At 47.8% G+C, this 17004-nt stretch overlaps 1 protein-coding gene across 2 annotated transcripts in view; it reads right to left on the minus strand.

The window, feature by feature from the left end:
• Ptprg (protein tyrosine phosphatase receptor type G) overlaps positions 1-17004 on the minus strand; it is a 660978-nt gene that overhangs the window by 77111 nt on the left and 566863 nt on the right. For both annotated transcript variants that reach the window (XM_038349433.2, XM_038349432.2), the window contains exons 10-12: positions 16852-16960; positions 10721-10770; positions 8373-9144 (exon numbers count right to left, since the gene is read on the minus strand). In XM_038349433.2, coding sequence (XP_038205361.1) covers positions 8373-9144; positions 10721-10770; positions 16852-16960 — 931 coding nt within the window. The remainder of the gene's footprint in view (positions 1-8372; positions 9145-10720; positions 10771-16851; positions 16961-17004) is intronic.

Here is a 17004-nt window from a genome sequence, read left to right on the forward strand (position 1 = left end):
AGGAGTTTCCAGAAGGGACCCGAGTGATTGCAGGCGTGGGCTGTTCCGGGGACAGGAACTGTTGAGTGTTCACCTTGCACGCTCACAGAGCTGTTCTTGACCAGGGACACTAGCGGCTAGCGCCACTAATCCCACCTGATGCAGTCTCAGGCTCAGTGGATGCACTTGCTTCAAAACCAACTGGCTAACTGGCTCTGGGCATCTGAAGAAGGGAGGCAGGGGAAGCGCAAGTACCTCCTGTCCTCTCCGTCTTCATCCCTGCATCCAGCAGCAATTGAGTACAGTGCCTGCGTTCTGTTAAAAAAAAAAATTCAAAAAAAGAAAAGAAAAACAGTTTTCAGTGGCATATGTCATCACTGAATTAATGCTGTTTGCCTTTTACTGGCTTGGCTCTCATCCCAGTAGAAGCAAATAAAAAAGCGAGCACAATGTACTCTACATGAGGCAGGCGGAGAGCATCAGATGGACCCAGCGGAAGGGCTTCCTGCCTCGAGGAAGGGCTCAGCTCCAGCCGCGGTCAGGAACTCCGGTGCTCTTACAACTAGGACCAGGTCCCTCCTGAGGGCACTGCCCAGATGGAGAAAAGGGTTCCTTTGTCAGGGAGAAACGTGGAAGAGGGGTTTGTACCGTCAACAACATACAGCCTGTTCTCGTCATGAGTGACTTGGCTATAGCTGTTCTGAGCGACACCCTCATTAAACACCACCCATTGTGAAGAAAGGTGGCTGCTGCTGGGGTGTGTGTGTGTGTGTGTGTGTGTGTGTGTGTGTGTACATACATAATGTAAAATTTACCATCTTAAGCATTTCTAAGTATATGTACGTATATAAGTAGGGCTACATGTCAACACTGTTGGGAAGCTCGTCTCCCCAACATTTTGATCTTACAAAGAGAAAACTGTGCTTGGTAAGTTACATCCTGCTCTCCAGCCTCTGTTCCACAAAGGAACTGACAGGTCTGGGATCTTCCATAGGACCCACATAGGAGCTGTATTAGTGACAGGCTTATTTCGCTTAGCATAATGTACTCAGGCTTATCCATGGTATGTGTGGGGTCGGGTTTTCTTTGGCTCCCTTCTGCTCCCTACTCCCATCCCTAGAATTTCCTTTCCAAGGCTAGGCAATGTTGCATTTCCTTCCTTCCTTCCTTCCTTCCTTCCTTCCTTCCTTCCTTCCTTCCTTCCTTCCTTCCTTCCTTCCTTCCTTGATGCGCATCCCAGTTGCTTCCATGGGTGGGTTGTCTGTCCTGTGACCAATGGGGTTAAAACCCACACGTGTAGATGCCTCCTCAAGCTGCTTCTGAAAACTGGGATTACCGAGTCTTATGGTCATTCTAGGTCCAATTTTTCAAACATCAATCTCTACTATTTCTCCTAACCATTGTCTATTTATCTTCCCTTGAAGAGTGTTAAAACCAGTTTCCACTTCTCCACACTTTTACTAATGCATTATTATTTAAAATACTGTGAAACAGTAACGTCTTTTACAAGCCCATGAGGTTTTTCTTTATCTTCCAGGTTATCTTCCTGGTAACTCTGAGGTTACTTTCATTACTGTTCCAGAGAACCAGCTGCTCATCTGTTTGAAGCACACGCCATGTGCACGTGCCCATGTAGTCTGCCTTAACAGGGCCTGGCTCTGTGACCCAGTGGCATGTGTAAACCACACTAGAGTACCATTTGTTTCTCCTTGTACCCACGCCCAGAGTTTTCATGAGCAAAGATCCCTCCCCACTCCACACAGGCCTGCTGTACCAGACCTCGACAATCAAAGGAGGAACTGTCAGCTCCGGGAGCTCTTGGAATGTCGAGGGTGTTTAATCATTCCCGATCTGACTAAAAGTCTCAGAATTAGAGCTAGTCCTGACCCACCAGACTGCGACCAGGGACACTTGAGCCATCATGTGCATTAGAGCCACACTGCTTACACAATAGCCAAGACACGGAAGCAACTGGAATACCCATCAAAGACCGAAAGAAGGCCACCAGAACCACCATGTGGTCCCGAAGCTGGGTGCAGACAGAAGCCGTATACAACCTTACATCAAACATCCTGCCCCTACTCCCACCCCAGTTCCTGACTCCAACCTACTTCTTAGGGTCTGGTTTTTCACATGAAGAGCTACACAAACTTTCCTAGTTCAAAGATCACATGGAGTATGGGGAGGAGCCAACTCTTTTCTGAGAGGAAACTAAACCATGTTCGGCATCCTGTACCCTGCTACAGAGAGCTGGTTCTTACCACAACACTCAGGAAAACGGCAGAGACATGCAGGCTATAGCTCACAGAAGGAAGCAGACCAGTGTCCAGTCTCATTAGCCTTGGTTAAAGACTGCTTGTGGCATCTCCCCAGGGTCTTCCGTCACGCATTTTAAATGAAGTACACTCATAGGTCCTAACCTACGAAGAGCTCGGTACTGTACTCCCGACTTCTTTAGTCTGGAGAGCTTGCTCTGAGTTTGAAAACATTACACTTATGGTGAGTGTGTGCATGAATGTGTATGTACGTGTGCTTGCACAGAGTGTATGTGCACTCACGTGTAAGCGTGAAGGTCAAAGGACAACCTGTAGGAGTTGGTTTTCTTCTACTTGTGTTCTGGGGATGGAACTGGAATTACGGCAGGCACTGTTAGTGCCTGAGCCATGTTACTGGCCTTCTGCCTTTAGATCAGTGACTCCCCTGCCTCCTCCTTCAGGGAGTAACCTTCCTTCAGGGAAACTTGATATGAGCACCACAAGTCAGGTCTGTGAGCTTTGGCATATTGACACTGTGGGCCAGATGTTCGCTCACTGTGGGGTAGTGTGTGAGCTACTCCCTAGGCCTTTCCTAATAGATCCTAGGAACACTCCCTGTCATGACAGCCCCAACAGTTTCCATGGCCCTGCAGGGAGGAGCAGAACACCTGAGAGAGAGCTTCTGCTCAAATGGAAATGGGCAGCTTCTGACGAAGGCTCTTTATGATGTTCACGTCTAGTCCTCCTGCGATCCGGGAACTAGCACCAGAGTCCACAGGAGCCCTTGAGCATGACGGAGACGACTCCGTGCACCTCGGATCAACAAAGCCCGTCTTGGGCCCTGGACAATGCCCCTTTACCCTTCCAAACCTTGGTGGTAACCATGACAGCAAAGCTCTAAAGGGAGTGTCTTAGGATGAGTGACAGGCAAGTGCGCTCAGCACAGGGAGCAAGCGTGAACCCAAGGTGTTGTTTCAATAACTAGCTTTGTAACGTTGGGTCCCTTACAACTTAAGGTTTTCTACACTTCTTCAAAGGAGCGAGGTGTCTGGGTCTCAGCATCCTCCACTGTGGCTCCTCTCAGAGCGGAGCAGCCAGGCAGGAACCGCCTATGTCTCTCTTTAGCATTCACAGCTCATGGGCCAGCTAACACCAGGCCACTTCCGATGTTTCCTGAAGTTTGTCATTTGCCACCCTGATCCAGACCATCATCTTCAGCACCCTGCTTGAGACAGACGCGAAGAGGCAGTAAGGAGAGTCTAAGCAGGGTGTGATTTGGAAAACACTGCATCCCTCCCCTAAGGAGGCAAACACAGACAAGTGTTGGCCTGAATGAGGAGCTCGCAGGTGGCATGCACTGAGATATTTATACTGGTGCACACCGCCCAGGAATTATGTTGGTTGACTTCAAATCTGCCTCCAACTTGTAGGTTATGTTCCTAAAACGAGGACTCACAGGCTAGATGTCCATGCACTGATTCTTAGGAGGCCTGGGCACTACAGAATGCTGGGAAAAGGTTTGAAGGACATACACACACACACACACACACACACACCTCCAGACCCAGGGACAGCAGCCACTATGCCAGTGGTGGATAAATGCGGGGCGTTCCTACCTGGCCCGGGGACACATTTAGTTTGGAATATGCCAAAGCAAATTGTTTTTACAATTTTAAAAAGTGAGGTGGTATGCCACACAAAAACTAGGATTTCTGACTTACAGGGAGTTTCCAATGGCAACAGCGGGAGCCGGGACGGCCATACTGAGAAACGGTAGGTACTCTAGAGTTTGCTACTGCCCTCAACACTCTGTGATGTGTGAGAGCTGGGCCTTTTCTCTCACTGAAATGCCTCACCTTTATTTCTGTGCTTGAGTTTGCCACTCCTTCCACAGACGGATTTCAGTGGGGTTGCGAGGTCAGCATTGTGGAAGGAAGCTAAACGAGCCTTTCGGAGATACAGACTGACGTGCAACACACTCTGCTAACTGCGGGCACTGACTTTTCAAAGATACTGAAGATTAATTCAATGGCTTTTTTACTTCATGGGAAGAAAACTTAACTGTGGAACAAACCAATATATACCCAACGTCTCTCAGATCAATCGCCACTCACACAGAAACGATGGTTATTTCACTTAAAACCAAACCAACCCCAAGCTGGAGGAGCTGATAGGGGACAGGGCAGGATGGATGGAGAAGACATAAGATGGTAGCATTACACACTGATGAGGCTTGGCTGGTTACTCAAATCCTTCATTCAACAACAGACATACACTATTTTTTTTTTTTTATTTTATACCAGAGCTGGAGAAGGTCAGAGTGTCAGCCAAATCAGGGCCCCTACCTTTTTAGGAACGGAATCGTCTGGCATACAGTTACAGCCACTCACTGATATCCTGTTGTCCATGGCTATATGCGCCATAAGGGTGAACCTGAGAGCTGAGAACCATGGCCTAGGAACATGATTTACTACTTGGTTTTTTTCCTCCTCAAGGTTTTCCAACTCATGATTTCAACCCAGAACCACTTTCAAATTCAAATCCCCAGAAATTCAGAACATGGTCTGTGGTTTTAGGGAGAAGTGAGCCTTGCTGTTCTGACTACAGAGATGATAGGATAGAGAGCATTCCTGGACAGTCTCACACATCACAGGCTGGTCTTGAACTTCAGATCTTCTTGTCTGGGCCTCTGAGTGCTGGGATTACAGGTATATGCTACTATGCCGGCTGTATGCAATGCTGGGATTACAGGTATGTGCTACCATGTGGATGTGTGCAGTGCTGGGATTGTAGGTATGTGCTACCATAGCAGATGTGTGCAGTGCTGGGATTACAGGTACGTGCTACCATGTGGATGTAAGCAGTGCGGGGATTACAGGTATGTGCTACTATGCTGGATGTATGCAATGCCGGGATTACATGTATGTGCTACCATAGTGGGTGTGTGCAGTGCTGGGATTACAGGTATGTGCTACCATGTCGATGTATGCAGTGCTGGGATTACAGGTATGTGCTACCACAGCAGATGTATGCAGTGCCAAGGGTTAGAACTGGGGCTTTTTGCATAATAAACAAGCACCCTGTTGATTTAGCTACATTATCAAACTCCCGCAGGTCATTTTAACTTCAGATAGCGGGGAACTGCTCTTTAATGTTCATTCAGATTGCAAAATAGACCCACTCACGCCTCCCCCTCAAAGTCCCCACTGTGATATGGCATTTGGCTGCTGGCAGCTCTCCTTAGCGCTAACAGGACAGGTGACTTCCACAAATTCACATGTCGTCCGTGCACAGCGGACAGGCTGAACTCCTCTGAAGCGTCCCAGTAACTTTAGCTGGGCAGTAGTGATGCGCAAACACCTTTAATTCCAGCACTCAGGAGGCAGAGGTAGGGGAATCCGTGTTGGAAGTCAGCCTGGTCTGCAGAGTAAGTTCCAGGACAGTCAGGGCTGCACAGAGAAACCCTGTCTCCAAACCTCTCCTCCCTCCCCTGTAAAAAAAAAAAAAAAGGCAGCTTTATCAGCACTATCTCTGCACTGACTGGGGATTTCTCATGACCTGCCCTTGGCAGATAAGGTCACTGGGCACAAACTCACTTGAGCGTCAACTGAATGAGGCCATCAAGCTACAGAACTGAGTTAACACCAAAAGCCATTTCTGCCAAACTATAAATGTTTTCTGATGCTGGGGTGGAAGGGGCCGGAAGCTGGGTTTGGGGATCCCAGGGTTTGCTCGTCTTTCTCCCCATTCCTGGAGTCTGAGTTCTAGCTCTCGCTTCCTCTTACCAGAATCAGTCTTGGCGCCCAGCCTTGCAGCTTCCCAAGCTATGACTAGCTCCTAATTCAAACACATAGCAGGCACTGTTCTCAGAAACAGGCTGAGTCCACTCAGTTCAACTTCATCCCTTGTCTTAAAGAGGAAACACACCGGCCCAAGCCACCTGGCCCCATGGCCACTACCATTTCCATGCATAAGTAAGTGTTCTTGAGAAAAAGCCAATCACATGAGCAACTTCTCGTTAGCATCGACTCCCAGGTTTGCCATTTCGATTAAAACCTAACCCTCGGCACGGCCGAGACGCCTTCATGTCTTTGGCTCTCTCAGGGTCTGGACTTAATCCTTACTATCACTCCCCCCCCACCAACCCCCGTGGTCCTGCTCCACAGGGACATCATCCCATCCAAGCTCATTCCCAGTTTAGGATCTCTAGACCTGCCACTCCAGCGGCCCAGAATGTTCTCCCATGTGTCTGTGAGTGGCTGACTGCCCACACTGGTCTCTGTTTAAACACATTTGTTTGCCAGGATCTTCTCAATATACTTCTCCTACGAGCATGTACCCCCTGGGAGAAGAGACGTCTCCATCACTGGTCTCACTTTAATGCCTGCTCGAGAGCCTGGCATACAATGGGAAGGGACTCCATACACTTTGCTGTCTTTAAATGCAAGAAATTCAACTTGTTCACCCCAGCCTCTCAGAGGGAATGCATAAGAATGGCCTTATCAATGGTCACACACTCTCCTCACCTATACAAGGCTACTGTAGCCTGGCTGCCAAACTGCCCCATGCTGAACGACACCTACGAGAGACCCCTACTTAGAAAGAGATTAGTTCACAGCAGCCTTAAGGGGAAAGTAATTCAAAACATGAAAATGTATTCTACGTTGTATCTTAACATACGAGATCTCAGCTTTAGATGAATTTTAATGTTTACGAGCAGAAAAGCAAATAAATATTTACCAGTTGCCTTTTTTTTCTTTGCACTCATAACTTCACAACAGCTTAAATGAAAAAAACATTGTTGCTAAACGCCTTGCAGTCTGGCAACATGAGGGGTTTCTTATTAAGAGAAGCCCTTGCAACAGGAACAGCCCCTCATGCCACGGCTCCGGCACAGGCATCATGACGGCTCATTGAGACCTGAACATGTGACCGAGGGAAAACATTGCCTTCGGTGTCACAGTGAGTGGAGGCCGAACCAGCCATGCCTGCTTCCCCAGCTATGAATGGGTAGTTTGCGGAGCCACGCTGGAGGACAGCCAGCCTGAGTACCGCTTGGGCGAGGACCACAGACTCCCCAGACTGAAAATGTCCTCTTTCCTCACCTGAGGTGGATCTCCATCCTCCCCAGAATTACCAGCCACAACACTGTGACCGTCTCTTCTATTACTCTTTGACAATCAAACATCTCAGTTGGGTAGTTTCTTTCCTGGCTTGCAAAAAAAAAAAAAAAAAAAAAAAGAAAAAACAAAAAAACAAAATCCCATCTCAGCAGCTTGCTCTCCCAAGTCCCCACGACCTAACTCCCTGGAATGCGCTCTAGCCAGCTGCTGTCAGTCATCTTCCCATCTATTCCGTGACACAGGCAAGGGGCTTCCCTGGCAGAACATCCAGCCTAGTGCCCGGCACAACAATGGCCACCCAGAAATAGACATGTTTATGTTTAATAAACGACTATGGAATAAGAATGTCTGTGTGGGTACGGGCATGTGTGTGAATGTGTGCGCCCACACGTGTACACACCTGGGTGTCATCTGCCTGTGAACGTGAAGATCTGAGAACCACCTTGGACCCTGTTCCTTGGGAGCCACCTATCTCGGCTTTTTAAGACAGGGTTTCTCACTGACATAGAACTCTTAAAATAGGCTAGGCTACCTGGCCACTGAGCCCCAGGAATCTGCCTGGTTCCGTCCCCAGTGCAGAGGCTGCAAGTGCATGTCACCATGCTTTGCTTCTCTTTAAACCTGGGTGTGGGGGCTCAGACTCCAGGCTTTCAAGGCAAGCGGTTTACTTTTCTTTGGCTACCCCTCGCACCAGCACCCAGGACTACAACAGAAATGGGTAAATGTCTCAGAGCCGGCGCCCACTTTCTTCATTTGGATCTCTGTTTAGGGTGGAGTTCTTCTGAAGGAAAGACGGAAGTACAAGGAAGGAATTACTCCAGCGAAGAGAATGCTTCTTACAGAATGACAGAAGTAGATGTGGTTGTAGGCACAGACACGCCAGCGATACGCACAATCCCAAAGATATTATTACCTGCTTCCCCACCCCTCACCCCCCTGCCCCCCAACTTTTAGAAATTGATCGAGTTTGCTCACAGCAGCCTGGACCCTCAAATGTGGACCCAGCACCACCTACCTGGGTTAACAGTGATAAATTTGCTGTCCTCGGAAAATCGGTCCCCTCGGGACATAGGTTTTTTCGATGGCATTTCGGGCCTCCTGGGATCACTCCCTGAATAATGTTCCTCTGTGGCTGTTGGGGGCACTTGGGTGGCTGTGTCCTCATTGGGATCCAAGCCTGGGACGGCATGGCCTGGCTGGTCTGTTGCAGGGCCGGCGTGGTCCTGCCCACGCCCAGGTATAGTCTGATGTCCTCCCTCCTCTGTAGTCCTGTGAGGGGAAGAAGGCGTGGGGGCAGGAGCAGTCCGGTTCTTCTCCTCCGCTGTACGGGTGGCCTCACTCTTCTCTTTCCTCTCCGAGTCCTTCTCCCCCTCCTCCTCGTGCTCCCTCTCTCCATCCTCACTCTCGTTTTTCTCCTCCTTCTCCCCTTCCTCCGCACCCTCGCTGTCCTTGGTAGGAGCGGAGTCGCCATCAGGCCCAGGAGAAGCTAAGGCCTCAGTAGTGGCAAGGACCGGCCTCCCCGCCTGCTTGCTGGCCGCTGCTGCAGTAGGAAGGCGTGTGGGCCACACGGTACTGGGGAAGGAGGAGATGCCACCACCACCGAAGCCCAGGCCTGCTAAAAGCGTGCTGGTAACCACAGAGGCCACGGTAGCCTGGCTGCCACTGGAGGAAGGACCCATCCCAGTTGCCATGGAAACAAATGAGAAGGGGATGCCGGAGGATGTCCAAGTAGAAGAGCCGGAGCTGATGGGGGCCATGTCCGCTGAAGAGGCAGGAGAGGCTGTCGGCTGAAAGGGCCACACAGGGTGTGGAGAAGGGAGGTGAAGGAAAAAGCAAGGCAGTATCAGTAATCAAGAACCAAAGTGAGGCCCCTCTGCAAAACCTCAGAATTTTAGCCATCTAACAGGTTTTCATAAATTAGCCATGGCTAGTCCAGGGTAACCAAGTTTTCTTTCAGTGGCTTTATAATCAGTTTGAATTAAGACATTAACTCGTGGTATCAAATTCAGCTTTTCACTGATGTGGCTCAGGGTTGGGCTAGATGGGGAAACGGAAGCATTAAAAGTGTCTTAAAGACAAGCCACAAAAAAGTCATAGAACGGCCAGATGCCCACCATTTATGTTTGTGTGTGTGCGTGCAGGGGTGGGGGTGAGAAACAGAAGTCAATGCTTCAAATCAATTTCTGCAGGTGACTATCCAGCTCTGAGATGTGGAGAACCACAAAATGGAGTTAATTCCACCCTCATACAGCGTGGCAGGCAGCAGACCAAGAGGGAAAACAGCTGGCTCTGGTCAGCAGGGTCAGACAGAAGCAGGTGCCACACTCAGACACAAGCTCTACAGACACAGCTTCAAGCTGAGTGTAATCCAGTCCCAGAGCCTTTCAGAGTAACTGCATTCGCCACAGCGCCACCCTGGGGCCAGGGCTTGCCATGCAGCCTGTTCTATGCGCAAAGACAGGAAGGTGCAGAAGTGAGAGGGAGTTTGGAGTTTAGCAAACTGCGTGGCTGCGCAGCCAGAGGCAGGGCTGCTGAGGCCTAGGCTCAGCCCATCCTTTCCCAACACTCAACTGGGCGGAGTGATGGTGTTACTCAGGGGAGACATCTTCTACCAAAACCAGGAGATGTCCTGGGATACAGTCCTTATGAGCTGGTGTAGAGAACCCAAAATCCTATCTCATCACTTATACAAATCCAAAACAACAGTCGGAACATATTTTGGAACTTCACATGACTTTAACATAAAAAAAAAAAAATCTAGCCATTTAAGGACCATGGGTTCTAAAGCTCATTTCTGAAAGCCAAGTGACACATAAGATTAGGCACCAAACACAGAAAAGCCTGCTTAGCGTTGACTCCTTGCCTCGCTCTGCATGACGAAGTGCGTATTCCTTGAACTCACCAAGCCTCAGCTTCTTTGCCTGTCGAATGGGAGTAACGGTACTACCATCCTGGGCTTTCCGGAGATGCAAACACAACACCCTCCCTGTGTCTGGATGCTGGGATGTGCCCAGTGAGTTTCCGACTGAGATTCTCCCCAGCACTGGTAATTTCTGATCAGTAGCTATGGGTTACGACATCTAGATTTTAGCATAAGTGGAGGGCTGTTGGTGGAGTAATCCCTGTATCGTCTGATTCCAGAAAATCATACATAATTACAGATCGGGAAGATTTTTTTTATGAGGACAAAATTATACAACGGAAGCCACTAATATTGCTGTCTCCTGTAGTAGCTTAGACAGGAAGTGTCTCTGAAAGCTCTGCGAGGGCAGTTCAACAACATTATACTGACACCTTGTGGCAAGAGCTTTAACTGCATCCAAATTAACACCAGGGACAGGGTACCCAGCATTCTCCACTTACCACGCCTGTTTTCACAATCCTGGTCCCTTGGAATATTCTGGTAGTATTAGCTGAGGGGGAGATAAAAGAGAGGTTACAGTGTAAACCAAACACAATGTATACATGTGCTCCCAATAAAACCCTACCTATGGACACACGAATCTAAACTACACCTACTTTTCACGGCACAGAATAGTACCCCTTTGTACGCTTTCCAACCATTTCAATATACAACGCGATGCACTCCTGAGTCATGCGGACATGGTCAGACAATCGGGATCTAGCCAGCTGTTCCCGTCACAAGCAATTCATTTAAAACTTGCAATTATTAGTGCTTTACTGAGACAGGACTTCAACAATAGTAAGATGCCCACGACTGCAACAGATGGCTGTATTATTGCTCCACCAAATGCCTGTGAAACTCCACTGACCCTCAGATGCATTTTCCAGGGCTGTTGGGCATCTGAGCTTCATCTATTTGGGGTGGTGGTGGTCACCATTCTCATCCTTGCAGTGATTTTAATTTGCATCTTTACCTTATGACAGCTTACTATCTTCTCTTCTCAGCTTTTATTACATTTATGCATGCATTCCTTCATGAGGAGGCAGGGAATGGCGCGCGTGCGTGTCTCTGTGTGTGTGTGTGCGTGCGCACACGTGCGTGCGCGTGAGCATGCACGCGCTGTGGAGATCAGAGGACAGCTCTGTGGAGTTGCTTCTCTTGCCCCATCGCGTGTGACCAAGCTTGGCTCATTGGGTTTGGCTGCAAGCGCCTTCACAAACTGAGCCATCCTGCCAGCCCAACGGTTCATCTTGTATTAGCTCCTTTACTGTGTCCTGCAATAACTCTATTGCCTTCCTCTCACCATGGACTGTCATGTGCTCCCTTCCCGCCTGCATCTGATAGGCTCCAAGCTATGCTCCACACAGTCACACCATTTTCTCTTCACGGCACACGTGTCCTGTGCTCTTTTCTTTGCGGAGTTCCGCTCTCCCACGCAGTCTCCATGAAAGATTCGCCCAGTATATGTCAACTTGTATTAAGAGGTGAAGGATATAAAATGCACCACGTTAGCCGTTTTTAGCGTTTGATCCACTAATGTTCAGTTAGTTCATTTGCTTAATCATGCAGCTGACCTCCCCACCATTCATCCTCAGAGCTTCCTCATCTTGCAAAATGCAACTCTGAGTACGAACGAACCAACTCAGTTCCTTTCACCTGGTCCCTGGGAGCCACCACCACAGGATGGTATTTTCTATCTCTGCGTGTGACTCTTCTATATTGTGCATATAAATGTAATCATGCCCATTTGTACTTTTGTGACTGATGTATTTCACATGGCATAATGTCCGTAAAGGTCACTCCTGCAAAACAGGCACGGGCCAGAACTTCTTTACTTTTTTTTTTTTTTTAATGCTCAATAATATTCTCTTGTGTGTGTCTACCGACTGTGTTTAGCTATTCATTTGCTGAGGTGCATTTGGCTCCTGAATAACACTAGACATCATAACTTAAAACAGAAATATATCAGCCTTCTTGGGGATATTTAATAAAACTAGAACATTCTATAAACTCAAGACCTGCCTCCTATACACACAACCTTAAAACATTACCAAAAATGCCAATCAACCAAGCAAGTAACATATCTGCTACGCTTTTTACCTAATCTAGAAATGGCAAGGGCCCTACACAATTTTGTTTGCCCTATAATATTAAAAAGAAAAGACCCCCAAACCACCACCACCAACAACAAAAAATACCACTGACTGTGTTATTAACTTTAGTCTATCACTCCTTTTCTTGGGAACCTGGTATCTTGCCACTCCCTTTACGATCTATGCCCCTCAACAGGCCCCATGGACACCCGAGTTCACAACCCCCGACCTAACGATGCACGCATTTTGTTTAAACAAAAGTACAGTGTGCAAAGAGAGAACTGGGAAGGCAGATCTACAAGTCAATACAACTGCTTAGATTACAGGTCAAATAAAGAAGCTAAGGCTGCAACTCTAACCTGGGGCAAAATATACCCCACACAGGCATGCACATCCTGCTTCTTTAATATAAGATAAAAGGCTCTCAGGAACCCTGTGGTCCGAGAAGGCCAATGGGTTCAGTAGCCTTTCCATCAGGCTGCTGGCTTTATTAGTCTTGAACAGTCTCTGAGATCTGATTCCATTCCACCGCCGGATCGACTCAGTGATTTCTGAGAATGGCTGATGGTGATCGCTCCTCCACAAGGCAGCAGCTCCAGGACCAATGGCTTGTCACTCGGTGGTTGCATTAAATGCATACACACGTCACTGCAGCTAAGCTTTGTTTAAAATATTATGACAATGTATATGACTTTAACTGATTCCCCTCTGATGGATGTTAGTTCTTAAGACCACTGTGAGGGAGGATGTGCCTGACAACTTTTATGCTCAGACGGAAGGCTCTGGAAGCCCCGTCCGTGACTGACTGCTGAGCGCTGTGCAGTGGCTAGCGCAGCTGCCCATCAGGCCTGATGTCAACATGGAAGACGTTGTGTGGTGAGTGACAGGGTGGTTCAAAGCTGTCCATGAGCCACGGAGCTGAGACTAAAAACACACTCAGTAGCTTAAATGATTTATCTCAAGTTGATTGCCCTCTGAATATAACTTCTCCATTTATAAAACCACCACTATAGGTCGCGCTCCCCAACAAACGAACACACACAAAACCCTACATGATAAACTGTCCCAGGATGTCAGGGTGAAGCAGCAGAAGTGGTGGCACTCTGTAAGGGGAGCCACACCATAAATGCCGCTATGAGGGCTGCTAATACATGTATCACGATGGCTGAGGAGTTCTTAGGACCTTAGCTTTTATTCCACTTTATTAATTTATTTACTTATTGTATGTGCCTGTGTATACCTGTGCATGCCACAGCATGTACATGCCATGGGCACATGCTTTGAGGTCAGAGATCCACTTTCATCACGTAGATCCTGAGATCGACCTCGGGTCTGCAGGCTGGGCAGCAGCTGTCTTTGCCAGTGGAGTGGCGTCGCCAGTCCAATGCTTTGGCATATTATATGGGTCATAAATACAGTTATAATCACTACAAACAATACTTCATGTGAGTTTCTATGCTCTTAAATCTGATATACATTTATTTCTAAAAGCAGTTATAGAAAAAAAAACTTCTCTGGAATTCTCCAAGATCCTGTGTTCATTCTTAAACCTTGAGTCTAAATAGGAGGTGAATTCTGCACCTTGCTCTCTCTTGCTCCGAAGCAGTGGGAAAAGGCTGGGCAGAAAAAGCAGTGGGCTGACCTTGATGAGGGTGCGGGTTGGCTGGCACAGGGCTTTCATGGGTGGTGTGGGGAGGTGCGAACCAAGAATCCACTCCTATTCAACACATGGGGGCGAATGCCCTGCACACAAGGAGCCAACGGTATGAGCAGAGACGCAGACCATGTGCAGACACCAGTCATTCTCAACAAGCCGCTGTGACCAGACATTTAAGATGCTCCCTGATTTGAATTTATACCTGATGGGGCCTTTTCGGAATAGCGTTGTTACAAACCTTTAATTTTTCATAGGCCAGGCAGCCCAGAACTACTATTAATCAAAGGGGACACTTCTGCAGCTCCCAGGCTCTGGGTCCAGGCAACGAGAGGCCTAATCATGATTTATGGGGCTGAAGTTCCAAGGCCTGGCTGCAGCAAGCTCCCAGAACGGCCGACCTTCTCCCTCCCTTGCCTCGCACAGACCCTGCCATGGCCCAAGGAGCCTGCTCAACATGGAATGATGCATTTTTGTAAATGTGTGGACACAGATTTATTTATGAAAAAAATGAAACTATGGTACACTTTAGTTAATTTTTAACAGAAGGATGAAATCATTAGCCAAGAATGTTTAAATGACACACGTACATTCCAGTTCCTTGGAAGAAATCTATGCTGGAGGACTTCCCCCCTGGGTTCATCGTTTATTATTTTCTTTTTGTTTTTTCTTTTTCTTTCTTTCTTTCTTTCTTTTTTTTTTTTTTTGGTTTTTCGAGACAGGGTTTCTCTGTAGCTTTGGTGCCTGTCCTGGAACTAGCTCTTGTAGACCAGGGTGGTCTTGAACTCACAGAGATCCGCCTGCCTCTGCATCCCGAGTGCTGGGATTAAAGGCGTGCGCCACCACCGCCCGGCTATTGTTTACTACTTTCAATCAACCCTCATGAAGGCTGAAACTTTCTGGATGCTCCCATGATGATCAAATGACTTCCGTACTGGAGGATTTGGATGACACTATTTCCGGGTGTGGAATGTTCAGTTGGTAAGGCCTAGAAAAGCACTTCACAATGACACCCCAGGAGCTGTTGGTCCACGGTTCTGTGATTTATGCTACACTGATTATTTAAGGCACACTGGCGTTAGTGTACAATGGCCCCCATGGATGCACCTGCCTGTCAAAGGCTGCCCGTTTCCTTGGGGTGGCAAACAGCAGCCTCGAGAAGACAAACAACCCATGTTCTCAGCAGGACACAGCTGATGACTGTGGGCTGGGAGCTGCACCCTCCCGGCAGAGCCCAGCTCCACCTTGGCATTCTTCAGCATTTAACGTGCCTGTCAGTCACTAGGGCCATCTTGCTAGAACTCTTGTTGCTAGGTTGGTGTGAGGGTTTGTGAGCGTGAGGAGCTCAGAGGCTTTAGACGGTGCTGTTGCAAGCTGCCCACGTGACTTAAAGGGTCCGCGATTTTACACGCATTTTCTAGGGGGAAGTCCAGATGTTTAATCTGATCCACAACTTGGAAGCTAAGGATCAGCTGTGTATGGTCTCTGTTGCAGAAAGACACGACAGCGGAAAATGGGGTAAGACTGGCCTGGTGTGCAGGCTTTTCACCTGACAGACAGAAAGCTGTGGCCTTAAAGAGGTAAGCCGCCTGAGTGGCCGGAGTCTCTGCGGAGCCCAGGGCCCTGAGTTTCCTGATGGATTTAGTTTCTTTTATGAAACTATATTCATGAACTAAGGACCATAGGTGACTGCTGATTTCTGTAAATAATACTAGGATTAAAATAGGGCACAAAAAAAGATCACGTCCCACCATTACTTCTATAATTTTTTGTTATTATTATATTTTTATGACAGAGTGAACCTAAGCCTCGTGGATGCTAACCACATGCTTCACTACTAAGCTACAACCGATCTGATGGATCTATCTATCTATCTATCTATCTATCTATCTATCTATCTATCTATCTATCTATCTATGGTTCTAATATGTCTGGAGATTGAGATGGCTCCATTGTTAAAAACACTTGCTACTCTTGCACAGGAGCTGGGTTCGGGTCCTAGCACTTACATGCAGCTCCAGATCATCTTTACATTCCCCTGGCCTTACTCATGAGTACCGCATGCATGTGGTACATATACCTGTGTGAAGATAAAACACGTATACCGACAAAATAAAATAAGTTAATAAAATAAGACTCCAATATTTCATTCATGAAATCTTTGTACTGGTTGCTTTCTAGAAAAATGACTCCATTAAATGCATGGAGGCAAAGTTCCATTTGGCTCACCCTCAGTTTGGCCCTAGACCCTCCTAAAGGTCCCCAAGCAGCACAGCACACAGATCTCCAGACTGGGAACCACGAAAGTACTTCACAGAGACTTTTCTGTGTGGCTTGCAAACTGGAAGGACAAATTTTATATCTTGGGTTAGGTGGTGGTGGCGCACACTTTTAATTCCAGCATTCAGGAGGAAGAGATTTCTGTGAGTTTGAGGCCAGCCTGGTCTACAGAGCTAGTTCCAGGAGAGAGAGCTGTTACACAGAAAAACCCAGTCGCAAGATACCAAAATTAATTAATTAATTAATTAATTAGAAATAACATATCTTGGGCTCAAGTTCTTAAAAGGCAAAGATCAATCCTGCTGGATATCTAAGAGGCTATGGCAGGAATCGGGAGACCACGCCATCTGTCATAGCTTGAAACAAGAGGCACAGCTGGAAAACGTCAACGAAGCGATGTAAAGATAGCACTGCTTTCCTTCTTCTATCGGCCTCTGAAACCTCCAACCCCAAAGATAGACCTAAACGACAAGAGCTCCCTGAATACAGCTTACACCAAGTTCCTGAGGAAAGAAGCAGCGTTAGGGACAGTGGGTGGCATGAAGACAATAACCAGCCTTACCTTGAAAGAGCATCGTCTGACTGAAGTCACTGCGCATGTCATTCCGACACACGGCCTGTACTCGGAACAGGTAAAGGCTATCAGGTGACACATGGCTAATGGTGGCCTTCTGCAGGGGAAGGAAGAGAAGGTACCGAGTTGGTTCGGAGCTCA

This window comes from Arvicola amphibius, chromosome 12, assembly GCF_903992535.2.
Source record: "Arvicola amphibius chromosome 12, mArvAmp1.2, whole genome shotgun sequence".
Lineage (NCBI taxonomy): Eukaryota > Metazoa > Chordata > Mammalia > Rodentia > Cricetidae > Arvicola > Arvicola amphibius.